Source organism: Acromyrmex echinatior, chromosome 5 (assembly GCF_024713525.1).
Source record: "Acromyrmex echinatior isolate Ae372 chromosome 5, ASM2471352v2, whole genome shotgun sequence".
In the NCBI taxonomy this organism is placed as follows: domain Eukaryota; kingdom Metazoa; phylum Arthropoda; class Insecta; order Hymenoptera; family Formicidae; genus Acromyrmex; species Acromyrmex echinatior.
Window position 1 is genome coordinate 15,707,599 of NC_141856.1, and position 16,203 is coordinate 15,723,801.

At 28.6% G+C, this 16,203-nt stretch overlaps 2 protein-coding genes across 3 annotated transcripts; one reads left to right on the plus strand and one right to left on the minus strand.

Annotated features, from left to right (window-relative positions):
- Positions 1-3,111: 3,111 nt before the first annotated feature.
- On the plus strand, positions 3,112-7,132 carry LOC105143957 (uncharacterized). Its single transcript, XM_011052573.2, has 2 exons — positions 3,112-3,369; positions 4,584-7,132. Exons 1-2 carry the CDS (start codon positions 3,321-3,323, stop codon positions 6,047-6,049), a joined length of 1,515 nt encoding a protein of 504 aa, XP_011050875.1. The 5' UTR covers positions 3,112-3,320; the 3' UTR covers positions 6,050-7,132.
- On the minus strand, positions 7,133-15,101 carry LOC105143964 (beta-1,3-galactosyltransferase 1). 2 transcript variants are annotated; one of them, XM_011052591.2, is made up of 6 exons: positions 14,972-15,101; positions 13,978-14,236; positions 12,546-12,783; positions 11,833-12,098; positions 11,466-11,737; positions 7,133-11,385 (listed from the first exon to the last, which is right to left on the minus strand). In XM_011052591.2, exons 3-6 carry the CDS (start codon positions 12,781-12,783, stop codon positions 10,962-10,964), a joined length of 1,200 nt encoding a protein of 399 aa, XP_011050893.1. In that variant the 5' UTR covers positions 13,978-14,236; positions 14,972-15,101; the 3' UTR covers positions 7,133-10,961. The 2 variants fall into 2 exon arrangements, with proteins under 2 accessions (XP_011050893.1, XP_087262762.1); XM_087406636.1 differs by lacking the exons at positions 13,978-14,236; positions 14,972-15,101 and adding an exon at positions 13,374-13,866.
- Between the last annotated feature and the right edge of the window lie 1,102 nt (positions 15,102-16,203).

The following is a 16,203-nucleotide window of genomic DNA, read 5'->3' on the forward strand; positions in this document are numbered from 1 at the left end:
ATGTATATAAATTTATTTAGTACTAAGCAGTCTATGCTGAAGAAGTATGTATATCTACATTTGCATAATTTGAATACCATATACTCTATATTTTATTTTTCTATTAATTGTAATTCCTTTTTTTTTAAATAAAACCAATTTTTTAAATCTATTTTTGTGGAAGGACATATTATTACCTTTGTTTCTCTTTGAGAGATTATGCAGTGTCGTCACATTTTTATGAATAGCATTCTAACAATAAGTAATGAATAATTTTGAGTCTAAAATCCAGATAGCACAGAATATTTATGATAAATATTTATTACTAATCATTTTTGAAATGTTATATGAACATTTTATACATATTTTATATAAAGTTTTATTCTCGAAATATTATTAGAATATAAACTAAATATTTTATATATTATTTAAGGTAAATATAAATAAATATTTCTAATAAATATTTTTTACCTAGATTATAATATCTCATTAATTTATTTTCATTTATTTTCATATAGCATTTACTGTAATGTTTACAACAAATATTTTATAATATTTGTAATAAATGTTTATGATCTGAGCAACCTAAGACCACAAAAGTATATACAAAATATTTAAAATAAATTTTATAAATATTCACAAATATTTTGTAAATATTTGATAAATATTGTGTGCTTCTGGGAACCGATTGAATAACATTTTGACAAATGTAACTTAAGTTTTAGTATTGATTATTGACCAAGTTATTATACAAAAAGTAAATGGGATGTCTTAATACCACTTTCTCCTCTATGTAATAAAGTTTAAAATATAAAGGTGTTAAATTTTACTTCAAAAATTAACTTACACAAAAATTAATAAAGACTTTAATTTTAGGTTCAGCCAAGACTTTAAGTTAATATTTGATAACATTATATTATCAATTCAAATGATTTCAAACTTTTTTCAATTTGTAAAATATATTTTATATAATTTACAATTTTAAAAAAATTTAGTATTTTACATGCAAATTCTGAATATAAAATGAACTTCGAGTCAAAATCATAAAAACTTTCCATATGCTCAATTATTAAATCTCTTCTAGCTTCTATAAAAATTTGTTTAAAATATTTGACAAAATATTTTATAAAAATTTGTATTGTTCTTTTTTTTATACAAATGTAACGTGCTAAAAAGTTTTATTACAAACAGAATAAAGTTTCTAATATAAGAATATCTAAAATATTCTATTTCTACTGCTAAATACTATGTGTATGTACAAAAATACATTTACTGTAAGTTCGATTAAATCATTAGTACTACATTTCATAAAGAATAAACGACGAGTACTACTTTGAAGTTTGTTGCAATAAATTAAAAGCAGAATAGAATGTCTTTAGAATCTGCGCAAATATTAGGTGTTGGAATTAATTCGTAGCGTTTTACAAGTGATGGGAAGTACTTTCATTAATGTATTTTTTAATGCTCATGTGAAATAAATAACATTCTTTCATTAAAAACGCTACGAATTAATTCCAACACCTAATATAAAAAATAAACTTATAAAATATTTAACAAGTTATTACGTATTATATTTTTGCATGTGTATCTTTTATAATACGTTACATATATTATATTTTTATTAAACCTTATATATGTGTACTTGCCAATATAAAAGTACCAAGTATTAATGCGCAGAATCCATAAGAAGAAAGTATTTTTCTTCTCTGGCTCATCATCATAACGAGCAATAAATTTTTATGTTGCTTGACTGATATTACTGTCCAATCACTGGCATAAAGCATGCGCGATGCTTTTATTCTACGCAAAAAATATATATCATGATTTGATATAATAAATATAAGATTATTATATACATTAAGCGCGCGGTAAAAGATAAAATTTATTACATCGATACTTTTAAATCGAATTCTTTGCCATTAGCAGTATGTAAATATTTGAATACTCGATCCTAAGTATAATATAAAAGTTATAAATTCAAGACTAAAAAGTTCTTGCTGCAAAAATATTAATCATAATATTATTTAAACAAATATCAATTTTATTATGAATTTTATTAAATTATATTAAATATTGTAACTAACTTTACAGACATAATGCCTACTACACACTGGATGCGATGAGCGACGAGCGACGAGCCAATTAAAGCTCTGCTTTGCACGTCGTGAAAAAAAGCAGAGTTTTTATTGGATATCGCTAGTCGCGTCCAGTGTACAGAAACCATTCGACAATTTCTATAATAAAAAAGGGGATAATGTTGGTAGCAACGAAAATCCCTGGCCAGAATTTAATTTTCTCTTAAGGTATATCCACATAAACTTGCATAGCCGCATAAATGTATGCATAAAGAAAATTATCCAATTACATTTTACATACGTCTTTATAGCAGAAATATTGTATAATAAAATAATTTTTTTATGTACGTTTATGCGGCTATGCAAGTTTGTATGGATATGTTCTTAAATTATTGATAACATTGTTAAGTAGCCATTAGACCCTGCGCACAATAGAAGAAATAAAGAATTAAGAATAAAGAATAAACGATTTTAATTTATCAGAAATCGAATACATTAAAATGATTTCTGATCAGTTGAAATCATTTATTCTTTATTCTTAATTTCTTATTCCTTCTATTGCACGCAGGGCCTAAGTTTTCTAAAAAAATAGTGCAAATTAACGGATTACTATTTGCACAATATTATCAACCTATCAGAAATCATGTATTCTGATGTATTCGATTTTTGATAGGTTAAAGTCGTTTATTCTGAATAAACAACTAATTCGTTTAAAACATCAAATATAAAAATAAAGATAATAATTAATACTATTATCTACTAATATATAAATATAGAAAGTAGAATAGTAGTATGAATAATATTTATAAAAGTACTGTGCAATAATTCTCTGTACGTGCAAGATACAATGCCATACTGTTGTATAATAAAATGTTCCAATTCATAGAAGACAGGTAATACAATGCATTATTGTTCAAAAAATTGTAAAAGACTTGTGTGGTGATTGGTTCCACTATTTTTAGGGAGTCTGATTTCTGATCCAATAAAAAGAGATCTATGAGATCGCCGGACTCTGTATTCTAGGGACACTAACAGCATTACTTGCATTTTGTTACAGATTTTGGACCATCATGCCCTCTTTCAGGTTCTCTCTGGTACTAGACTATAAGATAAAAGCGTACTGTACGAGGCAATTCCCATCTGAATCGTCACTGTTCCAGTGCCGAGTCAAGAGAGGTGTACGTGGCAATTACGTATATTAATATATGTACAACGTAGTAAACCACGTGTTACGTATATTATACAAAATTTTGTACGATTGTGAAGATGGCAAATTTTGCTAAGCAAGAACTGTTGAAGTACGGTTGGGAGGAAGGTAAGAATTATGAATTTTTTGGTCCGAACAATGCGACGCATTTTCCGCCACATGGCGAAATTGACAAACAATTTACAATACAATTTATAATACGTAACTTTGAAATTACTGATATTCACTGCCAGTACTGAAGATCTATAGTGCACGTAATGTATATTGAAACTATAAAAGATATAATAAAACTCGATAATAATAAATAAAATCAAAATTTTTGAAGGGCTACGAGATACAAAACAAAGAAAATATATTATAAAATTATAAATATGAAAATACAACAAAACAAACGTTTCGACACTGATCGGGTCATTCTGAATGTTGACAAAAAAATTTTTATAAATGTTAAATTATTACCGGAAATAATATATAAATTATCTATCACTTAATACATGTATAATATAATGTAAATACGCGTTAATTACTAGAATGCTTGCGACGATGTAGTCAATCCTTTAGTCCTTAAAAATCCAGAAATTCACAAATAATAATAAGAGCATTTTGCGTGTGTTCTTGTAAAAGTGTTCTTGTCCTGTTTTATAATATTAAGTCCAAAGATAAAATTCTCATAGTAGTCATAAAAACCTTGGAAGCATTCCAGCAATGTAGACGTTATATAAAAAGATCTATAAAGAAACTGCAAAAAGTAACCGTAACAATCCAAGTTCACATAATTATGCAACTATGAAATGAAATTAGCAAAATATTATATAAGTACCTTCTTAAGTGAAGAGTTTAAATCTCATTAAAAGAAGAAAAAGTAACAGTTGCTTATAGAATCCCATCTTATGTTGGAGCAATTGCAATGAGAAGAAAAGATGTACCAAAGACTAGCATCTCAACCAAAAACGATGTAACTCAGAAGGTGTACCGCAATACAATAATAAAATGAGACTAATTGACAACCGATCCTTACCCTTTTTTTTATTAAACTTTTTAATATATTTGGAATAGTGTAAAAGAAAAGTATAAGCTAATTTGCAATTGAACATATTTATAAGCGGTTAAAATTTTTCCGAAATGGAATTGACATATATCTTTAAATTTTTAGTACTGGCAGTAAATATCGAAACGCAGCCTTCGTCTATTTTGTGACTCAATCCCAATTTCATTCCCTCTTTTTTATATTCTTTTATCCTTTATAAAACACGCTAACCAAGCGACGACAATATGAGACAAAGAACGAAATGAAACTAAAGGCTTATCTTTTTTTAATATAGGCAAAGGACTTGGTAAAAATGAAAATGGCATAACGGAACCCATAAAACTCGCGACAAATCAGAATAAGGCAGGTATAGGATACGACGAATACAAACCTTGGTGGGACAGATTGTATGATGACACCATCAAAAACATTAAAGTTGAGTTGAATGATAAAGAGTTTTCTTTAATGAAAAATCTTAATAAAACCGCCGCTACTTCCAAAACTAACTGCCATAATTTCTGTGAAAACTTTAAGGGTCCGCGCATTTTTGATTATAAAATGAACATGTTCAGAACATGTTCAGATTCAGAGAACTTATTTAAGAAAATACATACAAATATGTTCAATCAGAAGGTTGGATTACATCATAACAAAGCTATGCTTGAACCAACGGAACACAATTTTTCAAATGGAAAATCGAAAAGAATTGCACAGCAGGATGCATTATATTTAAATACTGACCCTCTGTTAAGTGATGCTATGATCGATCAAAAAAATGACATAGCCGACAGAAATGCAAAATCAGACATCGAGGAAAATAAGTATGGAAGAGTAAGCATGATGCAATATTTTGGAAAAACAAAAGATTTTGTTTTATCCAAAACTGCAAAGAAGAAAAATAGAAAAAAATTACATAAATTAATCGAGCAACTAAGCACTTGTAGTTTAGAAGAGAACAATAACCAAAAACAGAACTTTTTGGATATGAAGCTCAAAAAGTTAGAATCTCAAAAGATGAAGAAAGATAAACATATGGAAAAAAAAAAGAATTTAAAAAAAATACTGTCCTTATATAATTCAATGAAATCTGATGCTTCTAGTAGTACAAGTCAAGCAAAAATAACAGAAGACTTATTATTTCAACATACTAATCTCAAGAAGCTAATACAAGACGAATTATTTAGTATGGTTAAAAGAAAATCAATAGATCAGACATCTGATGATATTTTATTAGAGGTGAAATTAGATGATATTTTATTTGAATCAGAAAGATGTGAAAAGGAAAAAGATAGCACTGAGCATAAAGTAGACCAAAGTCTGAAAATGGAAAACGTGGTAGACAATAAGGCAGACGAATCATTTAAAAAAGATTGGGTAATAATTGATGTTGCAACAAAGACTGACAAGGAAAGAGAGAATTTTGATTGCAAGGCAATACTTCCGAACAAGACAACAGATAGAATATGCAAGCACGACATCTCAAAAATAGCTAAATATAACAATCCGGAAGGAAAAATAAATCATGACTTCTACTTCCTAAATTTAAACAAAATACAAAAAAAGAAAAATCTGCGCCCCCCTTCGAAAGGAATTAGGAAAATTGTCGAAAAACTGAAAGATGAAGCTTTGGCAAATGAATTAAATTCTGCAATAAAAAATTTAACAATATTTGATGTTGAAAAATTACCGTTCAAAATAAATGCAAATACCATTGAAAAGAAACTCGTAGTACCCACTCAAACTCATCGTATGCCTGTTTAAAAAAAAAGAAAAATACAAAAAAATAAGATGTATGAAAATATGAATGTACTCGAATACTTCAAACATGTTTCTATTTTTATATTTTCACGATATTTTTATGATATAAATTACAAAAATGTAATTTCATTAAAAAATTTTTAATAATAACTTGAAATTATACATATTGATAGAAAAATACGTACGTATTATTTAATACTCATTTATCGAATTATCTGCTCATTATTGATTTGATTTTAACAAAAACTTAGTGATCTCTTTTTATAGCATATTTCGTGCTCTATTTTTAATCTTCTATTTTATATATGATCATATGCTGAATATATACATTTTTTCCAACAGGAATTTATTAAAATATAATTATGTTCAAATATTTTTAGTTGTGTATTTACTTATAGAAATTTAATTTATAAATTTTATAATTCCATAAATTTCGTAATTAATATGAAAATTCCATAAATATTAAAATATGCAATTAAAAATAAATATTAATGATTATGATTATTAGCTATGATTATCTTTTCAATAATGAACAATATTTCATAGATATCATATATGAGTTACATTATGATTCCACGCGATGTAAAACTTTATCATTGCTGTAAATATTTATTAGCGCCGAAATATTGCTGTGTTTCCAGATAGTGACTATATTCTGTAAATTTATTCATTTCATTCTAATCTCAGGAAAATTAACTGTATTAAAGTTTTTAAACAAAATCAATAGTTGTAAGTTGAGATAAAGGTTAATAAAATAATTCATTTCACAATTATTTTTCATATTAAGGTTGTGATCCAAAATTGCCAGTACTCAAAATCTAAAGTACATGTAATTTAAATTATAAATTTTTAATTCTGGTAGCAAATTTGGAACACAGCCTAAATCGTTATAAACATATATTCGCGATAGTATGTCATATCTAATTACAAATGTTAATTAATATGCAACTCATTAAACTATTGTCAATGTCTATAAGGAAAGTTCCTATGTAAGTAAAAGAAATACAATGCCTGTATTATATTTGTTTTATATAAAATATTCATTCGATATATTTGTATTTTTAATAAATAATATTTGCATCAAAATTCTTTTGTTTTTCTTTTATTCGAAATGCAACATAACAATATTTACATTTATCTTACACACAATTCCTGTTATATGTACATACGTTTAGACGAATGTACAAATCGATGTTTTTTTTTCTAAAGGCGATTAAAAATGCTTTCGCAGAGATATAAACATATTATAGCATAATATAAAATGACGTATCTAATTTTTTCTATACGATCATCAAAATTTATGAATCTTGAAAGAGAAGAGCCCAGACAACACAAAGTCTAAAATTGTGACACAAATCGTTTTTTAAATGCAAAAAAATGTCTTATAACCCGATTTTAGACACTTTTTATTACCTGGGAGGTGTATCTTTCGTGGCTGACTTATATTCCATGTAAAGAATGATAGAAGTTCTTAAAATGATGGTACATTGTATTATATTCGGTTAATATATTTTTTGCAAATTTATATCAATTTTATTAGCTAGCCAAAACTCACATTCAGATAGCACCGAGTATTACGATGACTTAGCAGAGACTAGTGATAAAAAATTTAGCGTCAAATCTATTCTTATAAAATAAAATTAATTTTCTAAGGCCACTAGGGTATTCCGTAAAATTCATTTCAATTATTTTCACTTTAAGTTACTAACGTTTCGTCATCATGGATTAAAGAATATATCAATTTTGAAGCATACAACAGTTTTACTATTCGCAACTTCTTTGCTACCTCAGTTCTTAATCATTCTGATATGTGACATAAAATGATATACGCGATGTATTACAAATTTCGAATTATATTTCGAATTATACTTATACTAAATTATAATAAATCCCTATTAAAATTATTATATTCAGATCGAAGATTCTAACAAGTATTAGGCTATATTATCAAGCTCTTAATATCTATCTTAATGATCTATTTATCTTTTATCAATATACATATATATATTTTTTTCTAATTACAATACGATTTTAATAAATGAATTTTCATTTAATGAATAACATCGATTGCATTATGGATTGCAAATTGTACTGTTATCCACGACTATAATACTTGGAAATTATAAAATGCTATCTAGCATTTATTTATTTAAGAAAAAAGAACAAAATTATTGTGTTACATTTTTTAATGTTCGTTCAGTTAACTTACGATAAACATTTTGTTAAATAATTACTGAAGTTAAATGAAAAGTGTAATTTGTATGTTTAAAACGTTTTCTTTTAAAAAAAAATCTGTTGCAATAAGTATATAAATTTGTCATATATAAATATATATAATTTATATTTTATTCTAAAATAGAAAATAGTGCTAAAAAGCACACGCATATAAATATTTTAATTTGAATATAGAGAACAAAATCGATATTAAAATTTTAGAGAAAAAAAAAGTTTGTTTTTATATTCAAAATATACGTACAAAATACATATTTATATTCATATAATTAAAAAAATTTTATCAATATGAAATTAGACTAAAATTATATAAGATTTTTTTGAATCTAATACATTATTTTTTAAGAAAACAAAACATATGATTATAAAATATTTTGAAGAAATATCATTTTTAACAAAGTCTTAATGTCCTAAAAAATATACACAATAAATATATTATGCTTTTGCAAAATTAATAACTTTATTTGAAAGTATAATTATATTCTTTCAACTTTTTATCTGAAATAAAAATAAGCGAATTGAAATATAACCAAAATAATATTTTTCTATTATATATTATTATAATTTATAATTATTTTATTAATATTAATTGAAATATCAACGAATTTAAAATATCAATTTTATTTACGAATAACAAGAAACAAATCTTGAGATTACGTTATTAGCACAAGCCTTTTTAAGTTACTATTTTTGTTCAAATAGAAAACAATATCTATATCTTATGTTACTAGTGCCCGTATTCATAATCAGACTTAAGGCTTCCTTAAATTTATCTTTAGATGCTCAACAGTGAGCTCAATGAAATAATTCGTAGAGCATCTAAAGATAAATTTAAGGAAGCCTTAAATATAAGGCCTGACTATGAATACGGGCATAAATTAAGGAAGCAATTTTTTCGTATTTATTTTGTCTATTATATGTGGAAACAAGACTATTTAGGAAATTCTGAAATAGATTAATAATATTATAATACCATTCCTATATAAATAGTTTCGCATGAGTATATGGAAGCAGTATTATATTTGTATTAAAATAAAGAGAAGTTTTGTAAACAGCTCCCACGTGATCTTCGATCACAAGATATTCAACTTATAGAATATTAACGAAATCATATCGTGCAGAAAATTTTCTATATTACATACAGTGAATGCAAAAAGTACAAAAAAAATATTTTTTAAAAAACTTTATTTTTAAAAAATACTCTCTAAATCTGAATCAGTGGATAATCACTCATATCAGTGCCAAGTATATTACTAGTAATTAAATGTGAGATAATCTCTAACCTAGCTAATTTTTATCATATGATCTAATTAACTTTGTTTTAGTGCTTAAATTCAATGAATATGATATTGGAAAATTGAAATTAACATGTAAATATCAGTATTTTAATTATTAATGCTCAAATATTCTTCCTTTTTTAGTTGAACTGATTATCAGTGTCAAATATGCCACTGGGTAATTAGTGACTATCCACTAATTCAGATTTAGAGAGAAAATATTATCCAGCAAGAAATGAGTCATAGAATTGATATTGAATTAATATCGATGATTTCAACATCAATTTGACGTCGATTCAACGTTTAATTGATCATTTCTTAATTAACAATTTATTTTTAAAGAATGAAGACTGTATGTTTCTTAAAATTATATATACCAAAAAGATGTGTATTAATTATAGAAAATATATCATCTGCAAAATAAGCGAAAATTAAAAATTGTATTGTGTGGATGCTCAAGTATTCGTACAGTCGAGAAATTTAGCTTCTAAATCAAGAATATATGCGAAGATCGTTTATTAATGTAAGAACATAATGTATTCATTGTATAAAATTGCTAATTAATTTATTTTCTACAAATAAGACTTTTTATAAAAAATTTCCTCGTACGAATACTTTTTGCTCTCACTGTATATAAATAATTGTCATTAGGAAATGTCAAGAAGTCTAACATTCGGAAAAACTGTTCATGACACAATAATACTCTTCTTCCTCTTACCGATTTTTTTATCATGTCTTACGTAAAGAGGCGAAAAAAGATAATATAAATTATGTAAAAGATCTAATTGACAGTGTACTCTTAAATACTACTTTGGTATAAATAGAAAAATATACAAAACCTTCGGTGTGTCGTTTGTCACGATCACTCTACGTATTGTACCAATTGCACCGATATTAGATAATATCAATATATATTAATCAATAAAATCTTCTGTTTCCGTTTACCATTTATGAAATTATAATCCGTAAAAAGACATTGAACCAATCAATATTCAATTAGACTATCGGTGCAAATTGACTATAGTCTTATAAAATTTAAAAACTTAATATTAAACGTAAACTAACAATGGAAATTGGACACAGCCTAATAGAATCGAAGATATGCGAAAATTCATCGATTAAATTTTTGCTTAAATTTTTTATAAAAATGTACACAAAAAAAAATAATTTATATAAATTATAGAAAACAACCGACAATATTTCGATGTTTGCAAATAAATTTATAAATAAATAATTTATAAATAAATAATTCCATAAGGAATCAGAGAGAACTCTTCCTAAACTGAAGTTTTTAGATAATTCATACCTTATCTTTCTTCTCATCTATTCGATTCCACTTGCGCTTAGAAAGCTCGATAAAAAAATTAGTCTTATAATATAAGGAATCAACGTTATAAAAAGTACATTTAAACGCACTTGTTTATAGTTTTTCTTTTAAAGACATAATAGCCAGCATTCCTACCGCTTCTGCTCAACGTGATCGGTTTTCTATCAGTACGAGTATGATTACTGCACGAAACATTCGTGTTGTTCATTTTTACCCAAATCACATACATATTGGACGCATTAACCTTATGCGTAGTAATCGCGTTCCTGAGAACGCAGGGATCTAATTTACGAGGTGAATAACTAAATGCAGGATGATTCATGGGTCGGACTTTCGCACGTTTCGCGCATAAACCCGTGACATAAACGTCCTCCAAGTGTAACAATGGTGTTACCAATGCTGCTTGATATAATTTAGATGCCACACCCATACTCATAACATACCCTGTACCTGATAAATAATTTGGATATGTTTTCTCCGAGTACATGTACTTGGGTGTATACCTACGCAATTGAAATCATTGCAATCTTAAATTATTTTTCTATAACATTTTGCTAAATAATACAGACGAAAAGATACTTGCCATTTATTTTTAGGATCTAATATTGGTTTAGCACTGCAAATGAGGGAACCTAAAAGAGTCTCCGTTTGTGTTCTCGAACGCAGCGTTTGCAGAAGCAAGGGAATGTTTACGAACATGTCATCATCCGTTTTCATGAGGTATTTAGCTTGATCACAATTCGACGTTACCCATTTCAGCATCATGACCGACTTCAGTGTCAAATTGTTATATGTATCAAAGAAGCGTTCTTGCACAATGTCATTATATTGAGAACTTTCCTCAACAATCAAGTTCTAGAAAAAAAAACAATAAATTTAGAAATATGTTACAAAAGTAATTTTCTGTGTAATAACACTATTATAATAATAACGTTGTAAAGTATACTTACATTGAGTGTATCATTGTCACTTTTTCCTAGCAGAAACGCTATTTTTACTGTAGAATTGTACAAATTATCTAAGTTATATTTATTGGCCCAAGTACTCCTAATAGCGGTACGGGCCTCCTGATTTGCGACTGCCGAGCATATAATTATAAGCAAGTATGGCGGTAATGAACAGATGCCGGTAGGATTGAGAATCAATGTGTTATTCTCCGGATGAATATAAGCACAGAGATCTCTTGATGTATTATATGACCATCCAGGCAATTGTGCTGTAAATTAAATATTTGCGTCAAGCTTCTGTTAAATCATGTTAAAAAAAACAAATACGTTATTCTTTAAATATTATTGTATCAAGATATAAAATATGTTTAACATTATTCTAAATTATATTATTAAACTACATTGCATCATATTTAAAGATGTTGTAATCAGATTGTAGTGTGTGCCTTCCAACAAGCGACATGGTGTGATACAGTGATCATATCATCTTTGTTTAACATTGGCAAACAACAAGGATGTAATTCTTGGATCCATTTGTATCACTTGTTGAAGTGCACACAATATTATTTGTCTCTTTCTTACTTATTGTATAATTTCTAAATTTAAAATATTTTTATGATTATACTACTTAATAAGTATTTATATAATTGTATAGGTATTCTTAAAGCTTCCCAAAATTATATTATCGTAAAGAATGTAAAATGATAAATACATACCCATAGATGCTACGAAGCGTGAACTACCAAGAAGTTCTGCAGGAGATGGAGTTTCACCTAAGTTTAAAAATGGGCTCTGAGCGGAGTGGTACGCTGGCACATATAAGAGGCCTAATATGGCCAGAATTACAAATCCTATTGCCAATCGTCGAACAAAAGATGCCTTGCCTTTAACACTGCCATTACTGTTGACAGTGATTGCAGGTAAATCTTTGGGCAGTTGTCGTGATCTTTCCATCTATACAGAGAAAAAGAATGTTGTGAATATATCTTATATTAATTCTCCAAAAAGTATTAAATATTATTAACAAAAATTAAATATAAAACAATCTAAACATGCAAATAAGAAACCTTTCTGTATGTAAGGTATATTTGATTACAATTGCATGTGGACTAATAAGTTTCACGAGAATGCTATCACCTTAAAACCCAATGTGTTTGTAATTGATTAAGATTTATCTTGTATCTTATATCATACATCCCTTAAAAATCAATAATGAATTGATAATAAATTTCACGAAATTCATTGCTTATCAGCATGCATGTATTGTAGATTTTGTTATACAGAATATCTCGACTAAGTTTTAATTTATTTGTAAAAAAATAACATTTTTGTCTAAGATGTAGACTGGATATAGGCAAAAATGCCATATCTAAAGTGCATTTGAGATTTCACTTGTATAACTTCCACCACTGATACAACTGCCATAACAAAGATATGCTATTAAAAAAGATATGCTAACTGGTATGCTCGTGAACGCCACTGGTTGGCAGTACTTTACCATCAGTCTTATCAATAACCAGTTATGTATGCAGCAGCATAAATACCATCTATCGTGCTCCAATTTCAAACATTTAAAAAGATTTAAATGGTAATAGAATCAGCCATAAAGTCTTCTTCTACAGTTTTGACTCTTTCCTTCATATCACAAGCACAAGCATTCCTAATTACTGTCAACACTTGCTTAATTATGGAAAACCATAATGACATTATATATTACTCCCGTGTTATTCCATCATGTTTTTCTCATTGAGAAACAATAGGCTCGTCCTTGACATACCAAGACTGCGTTTGAAAACATTATCCAAATATCTTTGAGTATCATTTTATCCTTGTTGATCCCCACCGACTGTTAAACAAGGATAAAATGATGCTCGGAGTCACTCGGAGAGTGTCTTCGAACACAACTCAGGGGGACTATCAGTCAGGTGAACGTGATCTAATAATAATTCGCGAATTTCGAGCGTACATCTCGCAATGTCAAAAATATACGTGATCTAAGCAAGAAGAACAGTGCTTCTCGACTATAAGCGAGGATCGACCTGATCACATCACTGGTTCCACCTGGTCGAACCATGTCACGTTCACCTGTCGCGTTTTACAGTAATACCCCAGAAGAACCAGTACAAGATGCGTAAACAAAGTGCCCACCTTTTGGTCGCGATGACTGCCTGATCACGCCGCATTTGGCGCCTCTCCATTTACCTCGTCCGCGTGAAATAATAACTCGGCTCATCAGAACATCGCGCGCCGCGGAAGTTGTGCAGGCGCGTACCACGGAATCCACAGACAGACACGGTAAGCAGAAGAAAAGATCTCATTGGATCCCTTTCGCCCTCGCCGTCACTCACCCGATGCTGTAAGCGCTGTCGCACCGTCGCAGTCAGTGCGGTCGCACCGTCGCACGACACTGAGGAATAGGAATTAGGAAGTCAGATGTGTGTAACCGCGCGCGCGCTGTTTCTGATATCTTTTCCGTAATCTCCTCGGTAACAGTAGTAGCGCAATTACGTTAGATACGTAATCTTGATTACGATTTTCGATAAGATATACAGGAGAGTGACCACTCGCGAATCACGATAAACATCGTAGTTGTACGTTAAGCTGTTTTAAGTCATATAATCGATACTATCGGTTGTATCTATCAATTAAAAGAGTAAAGCGATTAAAAAACCTATTATTCACGAATTGTTTTCATGCAACGTCGATCTGCACGACAATAAAAACGCCGTCCTATTTAATTGCTTTCAAATTGCAATAATAGTCGTATCAACTGTACCCGGCGCGAACGATAATAAAAACAATCAATAAAATCAAGTCAGGTAGAATTATTAGCGATTAATCGCGATATGACACAATTACATCGATATTAACACAATCCGATTAGAGATCAAGTAATCATTTCTCCTTTTTTTCTCGCTCCCATGGATCACGTTTCTTTATTTCACTCCGAACACAAGAAGTGCAAGGAGTGCAAATAGATCTAGATTCGTCCGAGCGAATGACTCATCGGGTCGGTCAATTTTCCACTTCGTTTTCCTCGTCGCGAATTTCCCTCTTCTTATGCTTTACAACACTCGAATCCATACAGGTTTCATTTTGAATTGTTTCGGACGTGCGAGATATAATGACGGTGATCATAGACCTGAATGAAGCGAGTAATCTTATATTCCCTGGTATCGTTGCACAGTTCCGAGGCAATTCCTACAGAGTGTTGTCCACCTTCGCGTCGTCTCGCGAGCCGAGACAGTACGAGTGACTTTCTGACTCGATAATAGACCGAACTGCTTGTCGCTCGGCGACGAGGGAATCGAGGGATAGAGGAGACAAGGAGAAATCGGTCGTGGCAAAGCAAGCTCCGTTCTTCGTTTGCACTTTCTGCACCTTCGAACACTCCGTTCTTTCTTTTTCAACATGCTCAGGAGACGAATCAATGAAGAAAGAATAAAAAATATACGATTAGAGATTATTTCGACTCATATATGCGTGTATTTTTATGAATTTAGAGTAACTAGTTTATATCAGATTAAATTAGCTTTAATCTTAGTTTAAATTTATTTTTCTTTTTTCTGATTCTAGGATGCAGCATATATAATGCAATTTTCCATCATGGGATGCGGTCCACTTGGCGCATCTTATTTAATTTTTTTATTTTAAGTAATATTGAAAAGAATTAACAAAAGTCTACTATAAGAGACTAAAGAAAAATTATTTCTCTTATATCCATTATTCTATCAATAAATTAACTTTGATTTCAGTTTAACTTAATTTCATCTTTTTCTAAATTCTAAGAACTAGATGAAGATAAAAAGTAAATAGAATATATATAAGCTAATCTTCATTCGTAGAAGTGGATTTGCTCAAACTTCGATTAACTTAATCGGCAACTAGCTGATTAGTAAGTATACCAATATGGTAATATGGTAATATGTATAATTCAATGTGAAGGACTTGTTAATTATATATAATTATTATATAAAATTATATATAGTTATATTAGGTGTTGGAATTAATTCGTAGCGTTTTACAAGTGATGGGAAGTACTTTCATTAATGTATTTTTTAATGCTCATGTGAAATAAATAACATTCTTTCATTAAAAAACGCTACGAATTAATTCCAACACCTAATATATTATAAAAAACTGACATATTTTATGTGTAATTATGTATAATTATATATAAAATATGTCCATACATATATATATATATATATATATATAAAGGGTGTTTTTTTAAGCCCGATAGATTTTTTAAGCCCGATAGAACTTAAAATTGTAAAAACTAACACAAAAATTAAATTATAATCAAAAAATTTTTTTTAGTCGAAAGATCAATGCATGGCATTAACATTTGAAAATGATTTCGGGCATATGGCC